Source organism: Cricetulus griseus, chromosome 6 (genome assembly GCF_003668045.3).
Source record: "Cricetulus griseus strain 17A/GY chromosome 6, alternate assembly CriGri-PICRH-1.0, whole genome shotgun sequence".
NCBI lineage: Eukaryota > Metazoa > Chordata > Mammalia > Rodentia > Cricetidae > Cricetulus > Cricetulus griseus.
In genome coordinates this window covers 58723820-58743279 of record NC_048599.1, presented here as the reverse complement: position 1 = coordinate 58743279, position 19460 = coordinate 58723820, and the positions used below count along the sequence as shown (strand labels likewise).

General features: G+C 53.0%; 2 protein-coding genes across 3 annotated transcripts; one reads left to right on the top strand and one right to left on the bottom strand.

Moving 5' to 3' along the window:
- Positions 1-16: 16 nt before the first annotated feature.
- Itpka (inositol-trisphosphate 3-kinase A) lies at positions 17-9308 on the top strand. 2 transcript variants are annotated; one of them, XM_027422151.2, is made up of 7 exons: positions 17-599; positions 7224-7320; positions 7399-7615; positions 7739-7943; positions 8161-8262; positions 8534-8605; positions 8713-9308. In XM_027422151.2, the coding sequence occupies exons 1-7, from the start codon at positions 147-149 to the stop codon at positions 8914-8916; spliced, it is 1350 nt and encodes a 449-aa protein (XP_027277952.1). In that variant the 5' UTR covers positions 17-146; the 3' UTR covers positions 8917-9308. The 2 variants fall into 2 exon arrangements, with proteins under 2 accessions (XP_027277952.1, XP_027277953.1); XM_027422152.2 differs by lacking the exon at positions 8713-9308 and having other exon boundaries at positions 8445-8583.
- Positions 9309-9414: 106 nt separating this feature from the next.
- Positions 9415-18582, bottom strand: Ltk (leukocyte receptor tyrosine kinase). The gene is given in 21 exon segments (XM_027422153.2): positions 9415-9755; positions 9757-10010; positions 10120-10210; positions 10285-10419; positions 10547-10648; positions 10756-10848; positions 10981-11078; positions 11163-11292; positions 11477-11541; positions 11663-11753; positions 12222-12417; positions 12692-12784; positions 13332-13484; positions 14298-14396; positions 15708-15899; positions 16022-16169; positions 16307-16450; positions 16576-16726; positions 17173-17344; positions 17439-17585; positions 18098-18582. Coding segments are annotated over 21 exon segments (2667 nt in total). The 5' UTR covers positions 18141-18582; the 3' UTR covers positions 9415-9685.
- Positions 18583-19460: the final 878 nt, after the last annotated feature.

The window sequence follows — 19460 nt, the reverse complement described above, 5'->3', positions numbered from 1 at the left end:
GGGCCGGCCGGGCGTTGCCGAGGCCCCGCCCCGGGGCAGTCCCAAGCCCCAGGCGCTGAGCGTCTCCAGTCCCGCCGCGCCGCGGGCTGGTGGGCTCGCCGGCTGCTCTGCTGTCGGGAAATGACCCTGCCGGGCGCCCGACGGGCATGGCGCGGCCACGGGCGCGGGCCTGCAGCCCTGGGCTGGAGCGGGCCCCGCGCCGGAGCGTCGGGGAGCTGCGCCTGCTCTTCGAGGCGCGCTGCGCCGCGGTGGCCGCTGCAGCAGCCGCAGGGGAGCCCCGGGCCCGCGGGGCCAAACGGCGTGGGGGACAAGTGCCCAACGGGCTCCCGCGGGCTGCCCCCGCCCCAGTGATCCCGCAGCTCACCGTGACAACCGAGGAGGACGTGGCCCCGGCCAGCCCCGGGCCGCCAGAGCCGGAGGGGGACTGGCTCCCGGCCGCTGGCTCGCACCTGCAGCAGCCACGCCGCCTTTCCACCTCGTCCCTCTCCTCCACCGGCTCCTCGTCGTTGCTCGAGGACTCGGAGGACGATCTGCTGAGCGACAGTGAGAGCCGGAGCCGCGGCAACGTGCAGCTGGAAGCCAGCGAGGACGTGGGGCAGGTACGGGCCGCGGGGGCGGGGCCAGCGGGGGCTGCGCGCCGGGGACTCGGCTCCCGGCTCTGCTGGGACCGGCTCGCGTCCCCCGCCCAGAGCCCAAGCCTCACTGCTTGGGAGGGAGACTTCTGGGGGGCGGAGAGGGACCCCAGGACGACCTCTCGCCTTGGCTCGATTTCGGGGGCTAGGCGGGCGATAGTGGCTGAGCGCTTGGGCGTCTAAAGGAGGGTGAGGAGTGCGCGACCCACCGGGAGGGACCCGGCAGGTCCGCGGGCATACCTGGGTAACTGTCAGGTAGGACTGGCGAGATCAGAGCCCGGTAGCCTTGCCCCGGGAGCCCTGGGAGAGAAAGGGGAGCGTGAGCTCTTGCCTCTTTCTCCTCCCCCTCTCGGTGCCGCGGCCCCACCCCCGCCGTTGCCACGGTTTCCCTCTCCTGAGTGGGAGTGGAGCGGAGCTCCTGGCTCTGCTCCGGAGCCGCTGCCGTCTGCTCCCCGCGCGCGCACGAGGCGTGGACGCGGGAAGGGAGGGGCGCGGGACTGGAAGCTCTGAAACCCAGCGGAACAAGATTCACCCGGTGCGCCCCCTCCTCCTCCTCCTGCCTACTGCTCCTAAGGGGGGGTGAGGGAGGTAAACTGAGGCTGACAGGAGACAGGGTTAGTTTGTTAGTCGCTGCCTCTAGTAGCGTGGATGTTCCAGAGCCAGTTTAGTCCTCAAATAGCACCGGCTAGTGTGGAGTGAAGTCATTATTCGTGGTGTGACCCTCCTTGGACAGCAGGGCCATTCCTCACTTGCCACCCCTATACTGGAGATTAAACCCAGGGTCTCAAACACTAGGCAAACACTCCACCACACCACTGAGCATCCTCTGCCCTCTTGTATTTTGAGACAGTCTCACTAAATTGCCAAGTTAAAATGAAACATAGTGGGTAGACCATTTAGGCCTTGAACTTGCAGGTCGTCCTGCTTCAGTAATCTCCCTTGTTTTAACCATGCCCAGATAGCTAAATTAACTGTACGTGGACTGCGCAGCATTACTGTAGATGCATTTTACGCAAGCATTCCTCGAGTGGAAAGAGAGACCAGGAACGCCCTGCTCTGCTTCAGTACTCTCCAGCCCTGCCAGAAGGCCAGGTCTTGGTGACTTCGAGTGAGAGAGAGTAAGACGCGAGCCTGCGTTGCCTAGACGCCTTGAGAGGAGTGCCTAGGTGTGGCCTGGGCCTTCTGAACTTGGCATCCCTGCACACTGGGATTGGACCAAGCGAGGGAGGCTGTGTAACGACTCCGAAGTACAGCTGTGACTCATAGACCTACAATACCCAGAGAGGGGGTTGTCACAAAAGAGAAAAGTGGGGAGCTCACAGCAAGGCTGCTGTTCCTCCTCTTGCTTCCTGTAGCCAGGTGTAGGTGTGGGGACTTAGTCACGAGTCCACTGTGCCCCTCGCCCTGACAAGTCATCGAACCCTCAGGTTGGTGGTCATTCTTGGGGCGACTCTAAACTAGTCACTGACCGAGGGGATTGCTGCCGAGGCTCCCCCAAGACCTTGGCTTATAAGCAGTGGGAGGACCTCTGAAGAGTCTGAGCGCTAGATCGGCCACTCCCTTGCTCAAATCTCTGACACCTGAGAGGCCCTCCCCTGGGAAGGGCGCTTCTGCTGAGCTGGGAGGACCCAGACTGGGACTCAGGCACACCCGATTCCCTGTTCCGCCAGTGAGGACCCATCAAAGCCCTCAGGGAGAGGCTGCTCGAAAGAGGACCTGGGTGCAGTATAGGTAGCCCTGCAGGGGTCAGGACATCAAGGACAAGCCGAAGTTAGCTATCCCTGCAAGTCATCGTCCTCTCCCACCCTAAGGGTTGGCATCTTGGGGAGCCTCCAGGAGAAGGTCCAGATGGCCTCTCATGGCCTTCCAAACTCTCAGGCTGTGTCTTCCAGGCTTTCCCAACCCCCAGCCCGCCGGGGCCTCCCCGAAGGCAAACAACCCCGGAGCCTGCAGATAAGCCTGGAGCTGTTGACAGAGGCTGCCTGCGTCTGCGTGGAAGGGCCAGGAACGGACTTTGCCTCACAGCAGGCCCCACAGCACGCCTGCCCAGGCTGCCCTATAAGGGCTTCCCCAGGCAGAGCGGGTCACACTGACTTGTTAGGATGCAGGGGAAAAGATGGTGGTAGCACTCTAGGGCTACCTAGCCATTGTCTCACAGCCAACCCTGAGGTCCTAGAAGGCCTGCCTCAGCCATGCTCTCTGATCTTCCCTTTTGCTTCCCAGCGCTTGAACTGTCTGCTCAGAACAGGGCATGTAGGGCTGGGTAGCTTTGCTCCCTCCAGCAGTCTTTCCTCGATAGAAGGAAAATTCAGCAACAGGAAAGCTGAGCAAGCCAAGGGAGGAGCTAGAGACTACTCCAAGGGCAGGTGCTGTGACTCTGAGGCCTTGGCTGTCTCCTCAGACAATTATGAGGGTGACCCAAGCAGAAGAGAGGGCGTTTGGTTCTTATGTGGTTTTATTCTCTCAGTAACTCAGGCTAGGTAAGGAGACCTGGATGCTGTCCCCTCCTGGACTCAGAACCCCCACACATCATTTTCCACTAATTATAGAGCAGAATTTAGGTTAACAGACTTCCTTTTTAAAAAGCAAATGCCCATGGGAAGGTGAAGTCGTGGGTCACTTATACCTTAGTGAAAATCGTTTTGTAAATTTAAATTGATTGCTCTCCCGACCATCACCACAGGGAGTGCTAGTTTGATAGGACAATTGGAACATGGGGAGGGTGTTGGGCTGGTAGAAGTTTCAACCAGAATTGGTGACTATAGAGTGGTGGCTCTCAACCTTCCCTTTCTTTCTTTCTTTCTTTCTTTCTTTCTTTCTTTCTTTCTTTTCAACAGGCTTTCTCTGTGTAGCCCTAGCTGTTCTAGAACTAGCTCTTGTAGACCAGACTGGCCTTGAACTCACAGAGATCCGCCTGTCTGCCTCCCGAGTGCTGGGATTAAAGGCGTGTGCCACCACCTCCAGGCTGGTTCTCAGGCTTCCTAATGCTTCAACCCTTGAATACAATTCCTCATGTTGCAGTGACCCCCAACCATGAAATTATTTTCATTGCTACTCTAATCTTGCTACTGTTATGAATTGTAAATGTCTATGTTTTCCGATGGTCTTAGGCAACCTCTGTGAAAAGTTCATTAGTCCCCCAAAGGGGTCAAGACCTACAGGTGGAGAACCTCTGTTAAAGAAGCAGGGAATAGGATGGGAACTAAAACAGAGTAAAGGATGTAGTCTGGCAGGAAATAAGCTGTCTGTGTAAATGGGAAGAACTGATGTTCCCAAGGCTTCCAAACAGAGCCTAGACAGAGCTGGGACTACAGCACAGCAAGTCCCTACCTATGGAGACATGCTCCCTGCTCATCTGTAGGGGTGAGAAATTATCAGAGGGTCCTCCTGTGTCATCATCAGGGAGTCCTGGACACAAACCTCTTGGCCTTTGCACCAAGTGTCCAAGTAGGGCATGGCTGTGTGTTGGTTGGTGGAAGCAGCCAGACCATGGAGGGAAAGCTGGGCCATATCTTCCCTGCTGTTGTTTATGAGTCAAAATCCTCACCCGACAGCCCAAAAGTGGTCCTCTAGCAGGCTTTCTGAATGCATTCAATTGTGAGTGCGTTATATTCCCTGCAGAAGGACTCACTCTTAAGAGGGAACATGGCAATGAATTGGCTTCCACAGCACTTACATCAACTGGTTCCATGTTTGACCTTATCTGTTATTGGCACAGGAGCTACGCCTTGTCATAGAAAACCTCAGGAGGCATCGGGGAGGCTCAGCTGAGATAATGGACATGGAAGCTCTTTGTTACCTACACAATTAGAATCTGCTGCACTTTGCTCATATGAGACTCACAAAACCAAGCCAGCAAAGAGACAAGTTGATACTGTTATCGTACATTAACCAATCAACTAAGTGGTAGTATATACATTATTTTTTTTTTTTGAGACAGGGTTTCTCTGTGTAGCTTTGTAGACCAGGCTGGCCTTGAACTCAGGTAGATCCACCTGCCTCTGCCTCCTGAGTGCTGGGATTAAAGGCATGCGCCACCACCACCCTGTTTATATACATTTTAAAAGATCTATCTCAAATGTTTCTCAAGCTGGCCTCAAATTTCTGGGTTTATACAATCTTCCCTTTTCAGCCTCCCAAGCAATTAGGACTGCAGACATATGCCACCATGTCTAATCAACCCACTTCTACCAGGCTCCTTTTCCACCTGCAAAACTTCTCACTGAAACCACAAGACCCCAAAAGGATGGATAGTTTGGTTCCCTCACACAGCCCAGCTGGCCCTCCCCCCAGGATGACTACAGAACTAGATGTATACCGATTAAGTTCATTCTTTCCCCCACTCTGCCCTACAATTTTTTATTTACGAGACTGGGTTTCTCTGTATAACAGCCCTAGCTGTCCTGGAACTCACTTCTGCAGACCAGGCTGGCTGGCCTTTTGAACTCAAGGATTCACCTGCCTCTGTCTCCTGAGTACTGGAATTAAAGGTGTAAGCCACCACTGCCAGGCTTCCCCCAAAATTTGTTAGGCTTTTCAAATCACCTGAGCCTTTCACCATTAAACTCATCCTTTGGATGCAGGCAGTGGTGACAGGCCTTCAGGTCCATTTCAAAGATCAAAGCCTTCACAACACCCTATAACTGTAAATTGTTTCACTTTGTAAAAGTGGCCTGTCATATGATAGCCCATTTTACCCCCAGAAGGAAAATATAGAAACTACTAGAATGATTGGAACATGGTGAAGAAGTTGGGCTGATAGAGAGCATAAGCCAGAGCCTGGGAGTCCGGAAGCAGAGCAAGAGGATGCTAACTTCTCTGAGCCTTGATTTCCTTGTGTAATGGGCTGCCAGCAGCCCATGTGCATTCATGCTGCGTGTGGGCATCGTGATCCTTGTGATTCTCAAGCTGAATGTGAGAGAAGAGTTTTAGGATGCTTCTGCTAAATACATGCTACATACATCAGCCTCCTGGAATTTTACTTGAGGATTTGGGAGGAAGAGAGTTTTATAATAAAACTTGGATTTATTATGCAGCAAAATGCAAACCTTGTATGTATTTAAAGATTTATAAAAGGAGTTTTGAAAGATGTCATGTTTCTAGTGGGTTGCTTCTGGCTACACCCCCAGATCCCTGGGGATTGGACATGTGATCACGCCCTAGTGTGCCATGTTGGGAAAGTGAGAACAGTGATGACTGTGGGAGGATTAGAAGGTGCCTGGTGTGCAGTAGGCAGTCAGTAAATGGTGGCTCGTGTTAGGGCAGCCGCTACATCCTCAGGAGGAAACAGGCCCACACGGATGATAGCACTGCTTGAACTCACTGAGCTAGAAAGTGAACGAAGCCAGAACTGGGAGCAACTGCTCACTCCTAACCCAGTGCTTGGTTGTCACCAGCCCCTCTTCATAGGCAAGGCTTTTGGTCAGTAAGCTACCTCATTTCTTAGCACTCCCTTTTGGCAAAGAGGCCAGTTCCTGGGTTCTAGTAATCCCTCTAAAAGACAAGCATCTGTGGGAAAAGGATTCAGACAAGACTCATACATGAGCAAATCCCTGCCATTCAAAGAGAAGACACAGGACTGCTGAGTTTGGTGGAAAGATCCAGGGTGTGAGAAGCTTTCAGGATTGGGTGGAAGCCAGAATAATGGCCTTGAGGCAAGAGATAACACCCCCAAATCCCTACATTTACCTACAGTTTTATCTAAGAGGACAGGCCTCAGCTTTGCATTTCATCTTCAGGCCTTAGGTTTTTCTAACCAGATCACAACCAAGGATGCCTTGGGCTTTTGTCTTTGTCAGCTAGTAAGAAGTGTGTGGGATTCAAGGGCAACTAGAGGGTCTTTTCATAAGCCCTGGAGGCTGTCCTCCCTTCCCTGCCCTGGTCTTGTGTAAAGGGTTGATTATGATTGGTCTGCCACCCTGTGTGAGAGAATTAGGTCCCAAGTGAGTAAATCCAGTATCTAAATTCGGCCTAATTCTCTCCATGCCAAGGAATTGGATGAGGATAGTCAAACTGGAGCTACACTCATTCTAACAGTTAAGAAAGAGTGATTATTTCCCCATTTCACAGATTAAAAAACAAAACAAAAAAAACCCCAAAACCAACAAAACAACAACAACAACAAAATACACAGAAGTAATTTTCTCAAGCCTCCTGAGGCCATGATAGAAATGCAGATTCTTTTAGCTCCATTCCCTGGCTTACTTGGGATGTGTCTGTGAAAGACCTCAGGCCCAGCATCAGGTGACTATCAAGTGATTCTGATATTCACAAAGTTCAAAAACCTTACAGAGCAATTCAGTAACCTGCCCACTCAATGGCAGAGCTGGTTTTTCAGCCCTGAGCCTTCTGCTGCTAAGTCTGCTGTCAGACTGTTTGAGATGCTAGAACAACCCTTTCTCTGCTTGTCTCAGTACCTGCCACGCCAGCTCACAATACGTTTTCTTTGGGTAGATGAGTGAATGAGTAGTGAATACTTGGATGAAAGACCTTACCTGCTGCTAGTGGGGTGGAGTCGGATTGAATTCCTGCACTGGGGGCGGGGGACGCTTCCATGTTACAGAGATGCCGACCTGAACTTGTTGCTTTCAGAAAAGCCACTGGCAGAAGATCCGAACCATGGTCAATCTGCCGGTCATGAGTCCTTTCAAAAAGCGCTACTCCTGGGTGCAGTTAGCCGGGCACACAGGTGAGCCTCTCAGTGCATGTGGGTGAGGTTGTCGCGACAGGAAGGAGCTGGATAGTTCTAACTAGTGCCCTTCTGCAGGGAGTTTCAAAGCTGCGGGCACCAGTGGCCTGATCCTGAAGCGCAGCTCGGAGCCAGAACACTACTGCCTGGTGCGGCTGATGGCAGATGTGCTGCGCGGGTGTGTTCCCACTTTCCATGGTGTAGTGGAGCGGGATGGTGAAAGCTACTTGCAGTTACAGGACCTGCTCGATGGCTTTGATGGGCCTTGCGTGCTTGACTGCAAGATGGGTGTCAGGTTTGTGTCCCCCTCTCTTGGTCGGGCAGAGTCAGTGGGGGAACCAAGGAACTGGGATAAAAGCTCACATGGGGGTCCCTGTATGCACGTCTTCGTGCTCTGGCTTCTACCTGCATCTCACAGGACTTACCTGGAGGAGGAGCTGACCAAAGCCCGAGAGAGGCCCAAGCTGCGGAAGGACATGTACAAGAAGATGCTGGCGGTGGACCCTGAGGCACCTACTGAGGAGGAGCATGCGCAGCGTGCTGTCACCAAACCGCGCTACATGCAGTGGCGCGAAGGCATCAGCTCCAGCACTACACTTGGCTTCCGCATCGAGGGCATCAAGGTGGGTCAGGGTTCCCTGACTATGCGCGGCTTTTTTCTGCCCCAATTTCAATGCTTGTGTGACCTCCTGCCTCAACGGCCACCAGGTGACGCCCTCTGGTGGCCATCTCTTGGTCCCCAGAGGTTAAGGCCCCAGGGAGGTACCACTGCCCTTTGCATGATCCTCTCTCCCCTCAGATGGGTGCGTGTCCCTGACACTCCTTGCCCACCTCCTTCAGAAAGCCGACGGATCTTGCAGCACTGATTTCAAAACTACACGAAGCCGAGAGCAGGTGACTCGTGTCTTTGAGGAGTTCATGCAAGGCGATGCTGAAGTGCTGGTGAGAGAAGGTTCCCAGAACTCTGAGGTTTGGGCGCACCTGTTTACAAGGGTACCTCTTGATTATTCTTTCTAACGCCGTTACCTATGCCATCCCCAGTGGTAGCGCTCCCCTTGTACTATTACTGTTCTTCCTCCTCTCCTGTGAGAGACACGTGCGGGGTTGTGTCTTCCTCACCACAGTATTTGGCAAGCTGAAACGCATGGCGCTTCTCAATGTCAGTAGAGTCTCCCTTGGTGTGAAATTAATTTGTCCACACTGACCCTTCCAGAGGAGGTATCTGAACCGCCTACAGCAGATCCGGGACACCCTGGAGATCTCAGATTTCTTTAGAAGGCACGAGGTAAGAGGTGGGTGGGCTCAGGGGCTGGGTTTGTGTTTTATGAAAGAGAGGATGGAAGGGGGCTCTCTGGGAAAAGCAGGTGGCCTGACTACCATGGGGGTCGGCAGGTGATTGGCAGCTCACTCCTCTTCGTCCATGACCATTGCCATCGTGCTGGTGTATGGCTCATCGATTTTGGCAAGACCACGCCCCTCCCCGATGGCCAGATCCTGGATCATCGGAGACCCTGGGAGGAGGGCAACCGTGAGGATGGCTATTTGCTGGGGCTGGACAATCTCATTGGCATCTTGGCCAGCCTGGCTGAGAGATGAAGCTGAGCCCTTGTCCCACCTGCTTGGGCCGGCTGGTCAGACAGATGTGGACCTGTGGCTGCATCCCCATAATGCATGCCAACAAGAGACTGGAACCCCGCTGGGCGGGCAGTTCACATGGTCCTGCAGGACCAGGTGCCATCCACTAAGGGGGTATACTACCAATACCAGGAGTTGGCCTCCACACAAGCCTGTTTTTAGAGCTGAATGACACTAGTTTACAGGAGGGGAAGGAAACAATGGGCTTCTCCCTTGACCCAGCTCTTCTCAAGTGGCTTTGCACCTCTCTAGAGGGACCAGATCCAGAATTTTATTTCACAGTGTATAAGACTTCCTGGTCTACCCTCCTACACTACAGTGGACACCCTTCCTAATAAAACTCAAAGACACAGCTTCTGTGGCTCAAGCCTCTTCCCCTTCACTCCTGGTCCTCTCTTCCTTAGTTCCAGACTCTTTCAAGTTCACTCAGAGAAATGAAAAGGGTTTTTTCTTGTTGTTGTTTTGCTTTTTAATTATTATTAAAACATGTGTGCCATCAGGGATGGGCCAGATGAAAGGTACTTATGGGGAGAGGACAATCCGGGATTCCCAACTGAGTCCTGCAGTGGTGGCCTCTGGTTCCAAAGAGTGAGGGTGGCCAAGCCCTTCCCCAAGAGGGTTTGGGCTGGTTTCCAGTATGGAAAGGCCAGGCTGCCAGGACAGCCCAGAAACATGTCTAAACACGCAGCACAGACTGCAGGGGGCAGAGGCTACTGGAATAACAAGCCATCTAGATGCCTGGAAAGGAGTGCAAGGAGGAGCCATTGCTGTAGTCAGTGCCCGAGTCTTCACCCTTAGGATGGGGTCCAGGAACCGTATGTGGGGTTCCAAAGGTTCTGAGGCCGGAGGTGTCTGGATTTGAGGGCCTTAAGGCCAGAGGGCAGCCAAGAGCCTAGAAGGCCTCCTCCCCAGCTTTTGAAGTTCTCTGAACTCAGTTCCAGGGCCTGTGGGGATCTAAGACTTTCCAATGACCTGTTCCCCAGCTCAGAAGCCTCTTCCTCCTCAAGAGTCGGCCCTAGTTCCACTGGCAGGGGTGAATTCAGCACATCAGGATCCTATAATGGGCGAGTGGGGGAACAGGGAACAGGCTTTCTTCCTGTCCTACAGAACCAGGATAGTTAGAGGGGATCAAAGGGGTATGCGAGTTGGGGGGCAGAGGCACACCTGAGTGCAGTACTGGAGGCGCTCCAAAATGCTGGCAAAGTCAGGGCGGAGCTCAGGTTGATGCTGCCAACACTGGGTCATGATTCTGTACCTAGGGAGGGGCAGGAGTTTATATTTCCTAAAATCTTGAGGGACCTCCCTCCCTGGGCAGCACTGTTAACTCACACTGGCACAGGGCAGTTCCTAGGAGGGTCCATCCGGTTCCCTGTGACAATGAAGTCTAGAACCTCCTGGTTGGTATGCCCAGGGTAGGGCATATAACCCAGTGAGAAGATCTCCCAGAGCAGTACCCCAAAAGACCTATACCACAGGTGGGAGGAACAAATGAGAACCATCAAGTTCAGCCTTCTCTGCTCTCATATGAAGTGGTCTGAAAGGTAGGGTTAGCCTCAGGGCGGAAGGCAACATAAGGGAGCCATGCTATTACCAAGAGTCGGTCTTGGATGTGAAAATACCCTCCAGGAGAGCTTCTGGGGGCATCCACTTAACAGGGAGCAAGGCCCGGCCCCCCTTGCGGTAATAACTGGCCCTATAGGAAAGAGAGGGAGTGTGATGAGTTTTTCAAATACTGTCAAGTTGCTGTCAAGTGAGTCTCCTCGTAGCAGCAGCTTTCCCACCTCCCCAATTGCTGCTTACCGGTAAATATCTCTTGCCATTCCAAAGTCTCCAATCTTAGCCACCCGGCTGGGTCCAGTGCAGCTCAGCAGACAGTTACGGGCGGCAATATCTCTACAGAACAGACAAAATAATCACTGCCAGTACTCAGCTGCTCTGGGTCTTCCTGGTGTGTTTCTTTAAAAGTTGTATATGGGGATGTTCCTTGTGGGGCTAAGGGTCTCCTGAGTCAGGATTGCTTCCAACCTGTGGATAAAGTGATTTTCTTCCAGGTAGTGGCAGCCCTGAGCTATATCCTGTGCCATCTTCAACAGGTCCTGCATGGCCAGAGGTGATGGCTGGCTCTGGATTGGGCAGAAGGTACATAAGTGGATCCTGGCCTTAATTACAAATGGCTAGGGTCTGTGAAGCTCAGAGAAGGGTTTTACCGGGTGTGGTCGGCTATGTCTCAGAAAACTCTTCATATCCCCACCAGACATCAGCTCCAGCAGAATAAGACGAGGGGCAGCCTGGAAGCTGAGCCCCACACAGCGTACGATGTTCCGATGGCTGAACTTGCTGAGTAGGAATGGTGCATATGCCCCATCACCAGTAGGGAGATGAGCATTTTCTAGATCCCACTAAACTACAGAAAACCTCTGTGCCCTAGCATGCTGCCTCTCAGCCCCACAGGAGAGGCCATTCCCCCCGTAGGCAGGCCTGCCCCCTCCCACACCCTCATGCCTGCTGCCCTCAGGTGCACCTGATGATGAGAGCCTCCATGAGAAAGTCCAACTCATCCTGACGGGAGCAGAGCTCTGGCAGCATCTGGGAAGAAAAAGTAGAACATTCCTGAGCTGAGTGCTTTAGGAGGGTGATTAACAAAGGCTGTGGCTCCAGTCCATCCCTCCATGGTGTCTACCCCAACCGGAAGCCCTACCCTTCTCACCTTGATAGCCACCTGCAGAGGGCTGGAGTCCCCAGGAAGACCAATTACTAGTCCCTCATACACCTCCCCAAAGGCACCATGGCCAAGGGCTCTACAAGAAAGAAGTTGGAAGTGACTGGGTGGCACTGACAAGGTCTATAGATGGAGCAGTGTCCCTTTATCTCTTTGGTTCCCACCCCATATGTCCAGATGACCGTATCTGAGCTCTCTGTGGGTCATGGGAGTTCTCAGGCACAAGCTTGCAAAGATAATGAAGAGAGAGCGGATGGGCCCAAATCAGGTTGCTAATGTGGGATAAGGCTTCTCCTTGTGCTAATGCAGGCCCTGCTGGAAAAAGGCAGCCTGTGGGTTTCAGACAGTCATGTTCCCAGGTCTCTATCCAGATCTGGGACAAAGGCTGACCCTTCACACATTACTTTGCCTTTTGGAGCTTGTAGGGTTTCTATTGCCTCTTTATAATGGATTTGGGTTGGACGCTCTCTGGGATTCATAAGGCAGGAAGAAGGATGGGAAAGGGGTTCAGGGTGCATACCATCTCAGAAGGAGGGAGAGAACTCACCTGAGCAGAGTGACATTGGCTGGTGAAACCTCAGTGAGCCCTGGGGGCAGAGGCCAGGACTGAGCAGGGCTGAGCCCCATCTGGCAGTAATAGGGATTGGGGGCTGTCCTGATGGCAGAGGTACGAAGCTTGCTCAACTCCAGCTCAGGGCCTGGCAGCCTGGTCCCCCACAGGTTCTGCCACCTCTTCTGGCTCACTGTTGGTGAGAAGAACAGAGGCATACCCTCTACCTACACCCACGAGGCCCACTCTGCTTCCCTGTGCCCAGAACACTTTCTAAAAGTCCTTTCAGATACATATTTTACCCATGACTCCCCAGCTTCTCCTAAAAGTCTAGAGGAATCTACCATTGCTCTGTGGGAATAAAGGCCCTGAAGTCAGCCACATTTACCCTAGAACCACAAGGAAGCCCATCACAGCCTAGCAGAGAAGGGCCAGCCTGCACAAGCATGCCTGCTAGATGCCCATACCTAGAATCAGGACTCCACACATCAGGACACTCAGTGTCAAGGCTGTCACTAGAGCTCCCATCAGAATCAGGGGGCTTGTGGTGGTTGGCAGGTCTAGGGAGAAAGAAAGTCACGCTAGCAGGCATCAGGAGGCTCCGTTGTCTTTCTACCCTCAAGTATTTTTCTTATTTGTTTTATGGAGTATTTGTTTGTTTGTTGAAACAGTGTGATGCAGGCTTGTCTCAGACTCTCAATTCTGCTTAATCTACTCACTTCTGGGATTACAGATGTGTGTACCATGTCTGGATACCCTTAAATCTTACCCATGCTTCAAGTCTCAGCTCAGTGTTTACTTTTCCACAATGTCACACATCTAGACAAAAGCAACTCTCCCTCCCAAGAAGCCCTTAACTATTTGATCCTTCCATAGCAACTGCCATTTTTAGATACAGATCTATATATCTAAATATCCATCTTGCCTCCCACACTAGCCTACATATTCTTGACAGTGGAGTGTGTCCCGATACATTTCCAACCCTCTACCTGGCACTCCATACAGTGCCTGGCACACAACAGGCCTTTACATTGTCTTTCCCAATGCCCTACTGCTCCTACCAGCCTGTGACCCAGAAGTCTGATGGAGGGCAAAGACAAGACACACCCATGCAAGTGATGCCATCCACAGCCAGCTCCATGCCTTCTGGGCATATGCATTCAGTCATCTGGAGCTCTGCCTGCCACTGGCAGTCTTTGAACAGGCAATGACTACAGTTGGGGTGCTTTCGGATTTCCACCTCCCCATGGCCCTCTGTGACTGTGAGTGAAAGAATAGATACAGATGGGATGAGACATATAGGACTTTCTAGACACTTGGTTAATTCAAGCTCAGGAGTTTAGGGTAAGCAGCAGTACCAACCACACCAGCATGCAGGGTGATGACCGAGCCTGGGGACTTTCGTTGTTGTTGATTTTATTCAGAAGCAGAGAGTGGAGTGCATGCACATGCTTGAGAAAATCAGAATTCAGTTTTCTTCTTCCACCATGGATTTTTAGCAACAAACTCAGGTCATCAGGCTTAAGTGGGAAGGGTTTTACTAGCTGAGCCATCTTGGCAGCCCAGCCTAGGGGACCCCAGTCAAGCCTGTACATTACATCTCTGGGACCCTAAAGCCCTAAGGTGTTTGGAGAGAATTCATAGCAAGGATACTTGACTAGCAGCTTACAATACTAGTACTAGAGTTACAGCTCACAGATATTTCTCAAATGTTCCTGTGCCATTTAAGAACTGGGTATCTCCCTTGCTCAGCCTAGACATAGGGGAGGGGTGAAGTGCATTGGTCCTGCCTCAACAAGATGATGGGACAGACTTAGTAGACTTCCTAGGGGAGGCCTTACCCTCTCCGAGGAGCAGAGGAGAGGTGGGGTGGAGGGAAGTGGGAGGAGAGGAGAGGGGGGGAACTGGGATTGGAATGTGAAAAATTAAGAAAAAAAAACCAAACAAATAAAACAAAACAACAACAAAAGAACTGTGAATCTCAGCTCAGAGCAGATAGTACCTATGGTTGTGAGTCCAGGGATCCAGGAGGATGGCTGGCCAGACTGAGAGGTAGGAGGTTGGGGCAAATACCTGCCAATGGCTGCAGGTAGAGTTCGCTGCTGGGGTGTACAAAGGATATGCCATCTTCCCCATCAGCCCAGAGGATGTCAGACTCTGAAGTATCACCACCTTGAAATAGAGAGTGATAAGTGGTCTAACTACAAAGAGGGGCGGGGGAGGAGCACACAGCTGCCTCCCCCACAGTTGGGAAGCTGGCTTATGAACAGCAGGAAAGCTAAGATCTCCCGCTGTAAATCCTATATGGACTTCTTACAATGACACCGCCTTACAGATATCAAGGAACTAGAGAATCGGAAACTGGCTGTTCTGCTGGAACCCAAAGACCTGACATAGCTTGGGTGGGACACCCTTTGTCTGTCTGAGCCCTTCCAGACCCATGTACTCAGCCCACAAATTCCCTTTCTGTGTGAACAAAGGGATGTGTCATGAGCCCCTCCCCTGGAGTCATAGATTCTGGCCATGAATTTCTCTTTAACCATAGCAATTAATTTCTAACTAAAAATAAAATTTGTGTATTTACTGTGTACAATATACTTTGAAATGTGCATGTATAGTGCAATCACTTAAGCCAATCAACATAGGTACCACTTGTTGTTTATAGTAAGAACACCTCAAATCTACTCTCTTAGCCGTTTTGTTATTGGGACTAGGGATGTAGTCTAGTGGGAGAGTACTTCTCTAGCATGCTCAAGGCCCTGGGTTTGACAAACAGGCTGGGTTTTATCCCCTACATTGACAGAACCAAAAACATTGTTATTAATTGTAGTCACCATATTGAACTAAAGATTGAACTCCTATCTAATTACATTTCTTTTTAATGTTTGACCAATATCTTCCCAGATTCCAACCCTGAATTTGTATTTTTAACCACGTCTGTAATGACCATACTTTGAGGACTACTGACTTAACCCATCTTTTCCCTTTCCCTTCTCAGCTCAGCTTGCTAGCAAAGCCGGCTTACACTCCTTAGATTTTGACAGAGTAAGGATTTGGTTTGATTTGCAATTGATTTGGGCTTTTCTATTTTGCTTTTAAGTCAGGGTTTCTCCGCGGGGTCCTAGCTGGCCTAGAACTTGCAGAGATCTGCCTGTTTCTGCTTCCCAAGTACTAGGATTAAAGGAATGTGCTCCCAATCGTGGCTAATTTGGCTCTTTGTAAAGGACAAAACAAAACCAGCCTGTAGCCCAGCCTGTCCTCAAACTTTCTCTGTGGCTACTTAGCTTGAAATCCTTCTACCTCCACCACGCACGTGCAGGCGAGTGTGCCACCACGCCCAGGTCTGACCTTTCTAAGAGCATCTACTGTGGCCTGGCACGGTGGAGAGTGGGGCATTTCCAATCTATCCTCTGGAAAGCTTGGGCCAGGCTCTACCCTCACATCACCGGTGCTGCCCGGCTATCCTCCCCAAGGGGCACCTACCCCGGTAGCCGCCGCCGCCGCCCCCTGCCGAGCAAGCCCCGCCACCTCCCCCGAAGCCTCCAGCCGCCGCCCAGCGGAGCGTGGTCCAGGCCTCCGCGCAGCCCTCGCCGCCCTCGGCCCCTTCCCGCAGTGAGCGTCCGGCCTGCGGAGAGGGGGCCCGCGACGCCCAGCCGCCTCCTCCACCTGAGAAGCGACAGCGGGAGACTAGTAGTGGCTGTGCGTGGCGTCCTGCCCCTCCCTCCCCTCCCCTCCCCTCCCTCCCTCCCCTCCCTCCCCTTCCTTTCCCCTCCGCCCCCGCGCGCTCACCTGCCGCGCCCCCTCTCCGCCGCTCCCAGGCGCCTCCGTGCGGTTCTCCAGTTTCTCGGGGGCCGCCTCGGTCCGGCCTCGGTCAGGTCGCCTCCAGTAGGACCTCCCGCCGCCTCCCGCCGCCACCAGCAGCGGCTCCAGCTCCCCCGCGCGCAACTAGGGGGCCAGTGGCTGGTGAAGGGCCACGCCCGCCTACCGAGGGACCCTGCCCCCCAGGAGCCCAGACGGAGAGGGAGGCCTGGGATCCTAACGCCCAGCTAGGGGTCGAGGCGATCGGCACCCTGTGCACCTACCCGGAAGATGTAGGTGGCACCCCCGCCACCCCCGCCCCCGCCGGCCCAGCGTCTCCAGCCTGGGACCCTTTCTGTCCCCGATGCCGCGCGCTCTCCGGTGGCCCAAGACTCTCCCAGACAGACGAGCTGGCTCTCAGGACTCCTCTGAGTGGCACCAAGGTGGAAATCTGCGTGACCCTCTTCTCCCCGTGCTGGTGTCCAGGCACCAAGGATGCGCGCCTTCCCCCAGCTCTCGGCCCGGGCGCTCCTTTCCCGCTCGCTCCGCTTACTCCGGGACAGGCGTCCTCGCCCTGCTGCCCCACAAGGATGTACAACGGCTCCCCGCGACTAAGGAAGAAGACCGCCGAGAGGAAGACGCCGTGCGCCCGTGACAGGTGGTTTCTGGCGCCTTTGCCGCCCGCTGCTCCGTAGGCGGAGATCCTGCGGGAAAACGGTGCAGGCTTTCGCGCCCGGGTCCTGAGCCCGGCTGTGGCTCGAGGTCGGAAACCCGCGGCCGGCCGGGAAACTTGCTAAGCGGCTTAGTGCGATCGATCGACTGACTGCGAAGGGACGGATAGACTGGGCTTGCAGTTAGGTTCCGAACACGCCTGTTTCAGGAGTGTTGATGGAGATGGAGGGAAGGGACAAGCCCCTTTTGGAGCCACTGCTGACTAGGCGGACATCCTGTCGATGGGAACAGGATCCCTGCTACCCGCTAACTCGGCCCTGTTGCTACACTTCTTGCTGGAAGGGCAAGCAATCCGAGTGACCGACAATAGGCATCGCTGCGGAATACTTTAAGATGAAAAGTGATGGTCCTGCTTTCCCGGACCGTAGAACCTTAGCCTAGCAGGTGACTGCCACCCTCGCCTTTGCCAGGCACTTACAGATACTGGCCCGTGTCTGGCGCCCGCCACAGCTGCACGCCTTTCAGAGGCCCGGCGACTCCCACCGTCACCACCACGCTGCTCCCTGTGTATGCCCCGTCGCACTGTGTTTGTGTGGGCCCCCGCCGGCCGCTGGCGCCACAGGTGTTGAACACCCAAGGCCCCCGCGTGCCTAGGTGCAAGACAGAAGGAAAGAGTCGGATTCCTGCCGAGGCATAGGGATCTGGTGATGTTGAGCGAAGAAAACGGAGGAGGCTGAAGCTCACCTAGAGGATTTGGGAGGGAAGCTGGCTCCAGTCTACTGGGCGTGGGGGTGACTTTCTGCTCCTGGGAGTTGGGGAGTTGCGGAGTTGGCAAGGGCGAGGATGTTAGAAAAGTTGCCTGGAACTCCGAGTTGGAGCAAAGAATAGTTCCTGAAAGGCGACCGTAAGGAAAAGGGGTTTGAAGAAGGTGCAGAATGTGAACGGAGAGACTAAGAGATTGATGGCCACTCCACAGTATCCTGCTTGCAGCCACACCCCTAATGGCACCCAGCGGGCGCACACCAAAGCTCGAAACCAGAGACCTACCACCCAACCAGGTTGTCCGAGCCCTGCAAGGAGTCTGCATATACAATGTTCTCCATTTCAGAGTTCTCACTGAGTGACTTGGGGGCTGCACCGCGCCGGGTGGTACGTACAGCGCCTCCACCCCTTTCCTCCACTTAGATTGGTGTCCTTACTCCCAGGTAGTGCCAAGGCCCCACCTGATTCTTAGATTTGTATGTGCTCCGCGCTTCTCTTGCCGCACTCTAGAAGCACAGGCCAGAGAGCTTTGGTTCCAGGCCACCTTAGAAGGAACCGTTGAGACCTGGTCTGTCTCTGACGCAGTCCCAAATCTAGGTGCCTCTGGTAGGCTGGTACTCTGACCACCAGATAGTACTTACCGGCAGCTCCCAGCCACAGAAGCATCTGACAGGAGCAGCCCATCGCCGGATCCGTTGATTCCAGCTAAGGGTGTAGTCTCAGAGTCATCCCCACTACCCTGCAGACCTGTAGCCGGCCTGGCTACGCCCACATGGCAGGGAGGGAGCAAGAGGAGGAAAAGGCGGGGAATGTGGGCTGTGAGGTCCCCAAGCTTCCGGGAAGAGCCTTGCTGAACTCCCACCGAGGGGTTGTCAGTCACTTGCCACAGGCTCGTCCGCTGGCCACCCTAACAATTAGGGTGATTTCGTGTTAGGAGAAAAAGTTGGCCCTATTCTAGAGGTTTGAGATAGCAACCTGGATGGCAGCTAGCCACATCCTGGCACTTGGCAGTAGCTTCTGTGGTTTTCAGGACAGGAACAGAACAAATGGCTTTATAGGTGGTGGTACTGGGACTAATGGCATACACTACAATGCCTTGCAGGAGTACTCTTTAAATTGTCCCCAGTAAGGCATTATTGCTCGCCATTGCTGTGGTTATCAGTGCCTTTCTGACCACATGACAGAAAGAACATCCCAATACCTCAGGACATGACTTTCTGGGTTTGTTACACAGTTCCATTGGCCTGTGCACAACTTGTTACTGCCATGACTACACAAGGTGTCTGAGATCTGCCCAGTGTAGCTCACACTTCTAATCCAGCACCTGCCAGGTGGAGAGAACTCAGTGTTCAAGGTTTTCCTCTGCTATCAGACTGGATGCCAGCCTGGGCTACATGAGACCTCCTCTCAGAAAGCTAATCAAAATTTAAAGAAAGATGTCAGGGGATCCAAGTGCTAGCACCCTAGGTAATGCAGAATAGCACAGCCACAGTTGACACCTGCCAATCACCCACCAGGAAACTTCTCAAAGTCACAAAACAGCCACATACTAAGAGGGCTGCTGGAATTAAGTCCTCAGGTTGTTTTGTGTATTGTATCTTCTCTTTTGTTCAAAATGCTAATGTTAAACAAGGCATGGTGGCTCATGCCAGTAATTCCAGCACTCAGAAGGCTGAAGACCGAGGATTGCTATGAGTTCCAGGCCATCCTGAGCTGGAGTAGTATTTTGTCTCAAAAACCAAAAATCAAACAAACAAACAAAAACAAAAAACACTCCACAAACAAACAAACAAACAAACAAACCCAAAACTCCTACAAGAATAAATATTTTGCAAAAGATCTCCTTCAACCATTAGCAGAAGAGCAGAGATAGGGTGTCATCTGACACACAGTGCTAATTTCTAATTCATGGGTATGAACCTCCCATGCTAAAATCCCACCATGGTCATTAGTCCGGCACAAATTGTAGTCTTTATTATTATTATTAGTAGTAGTATCAGTATT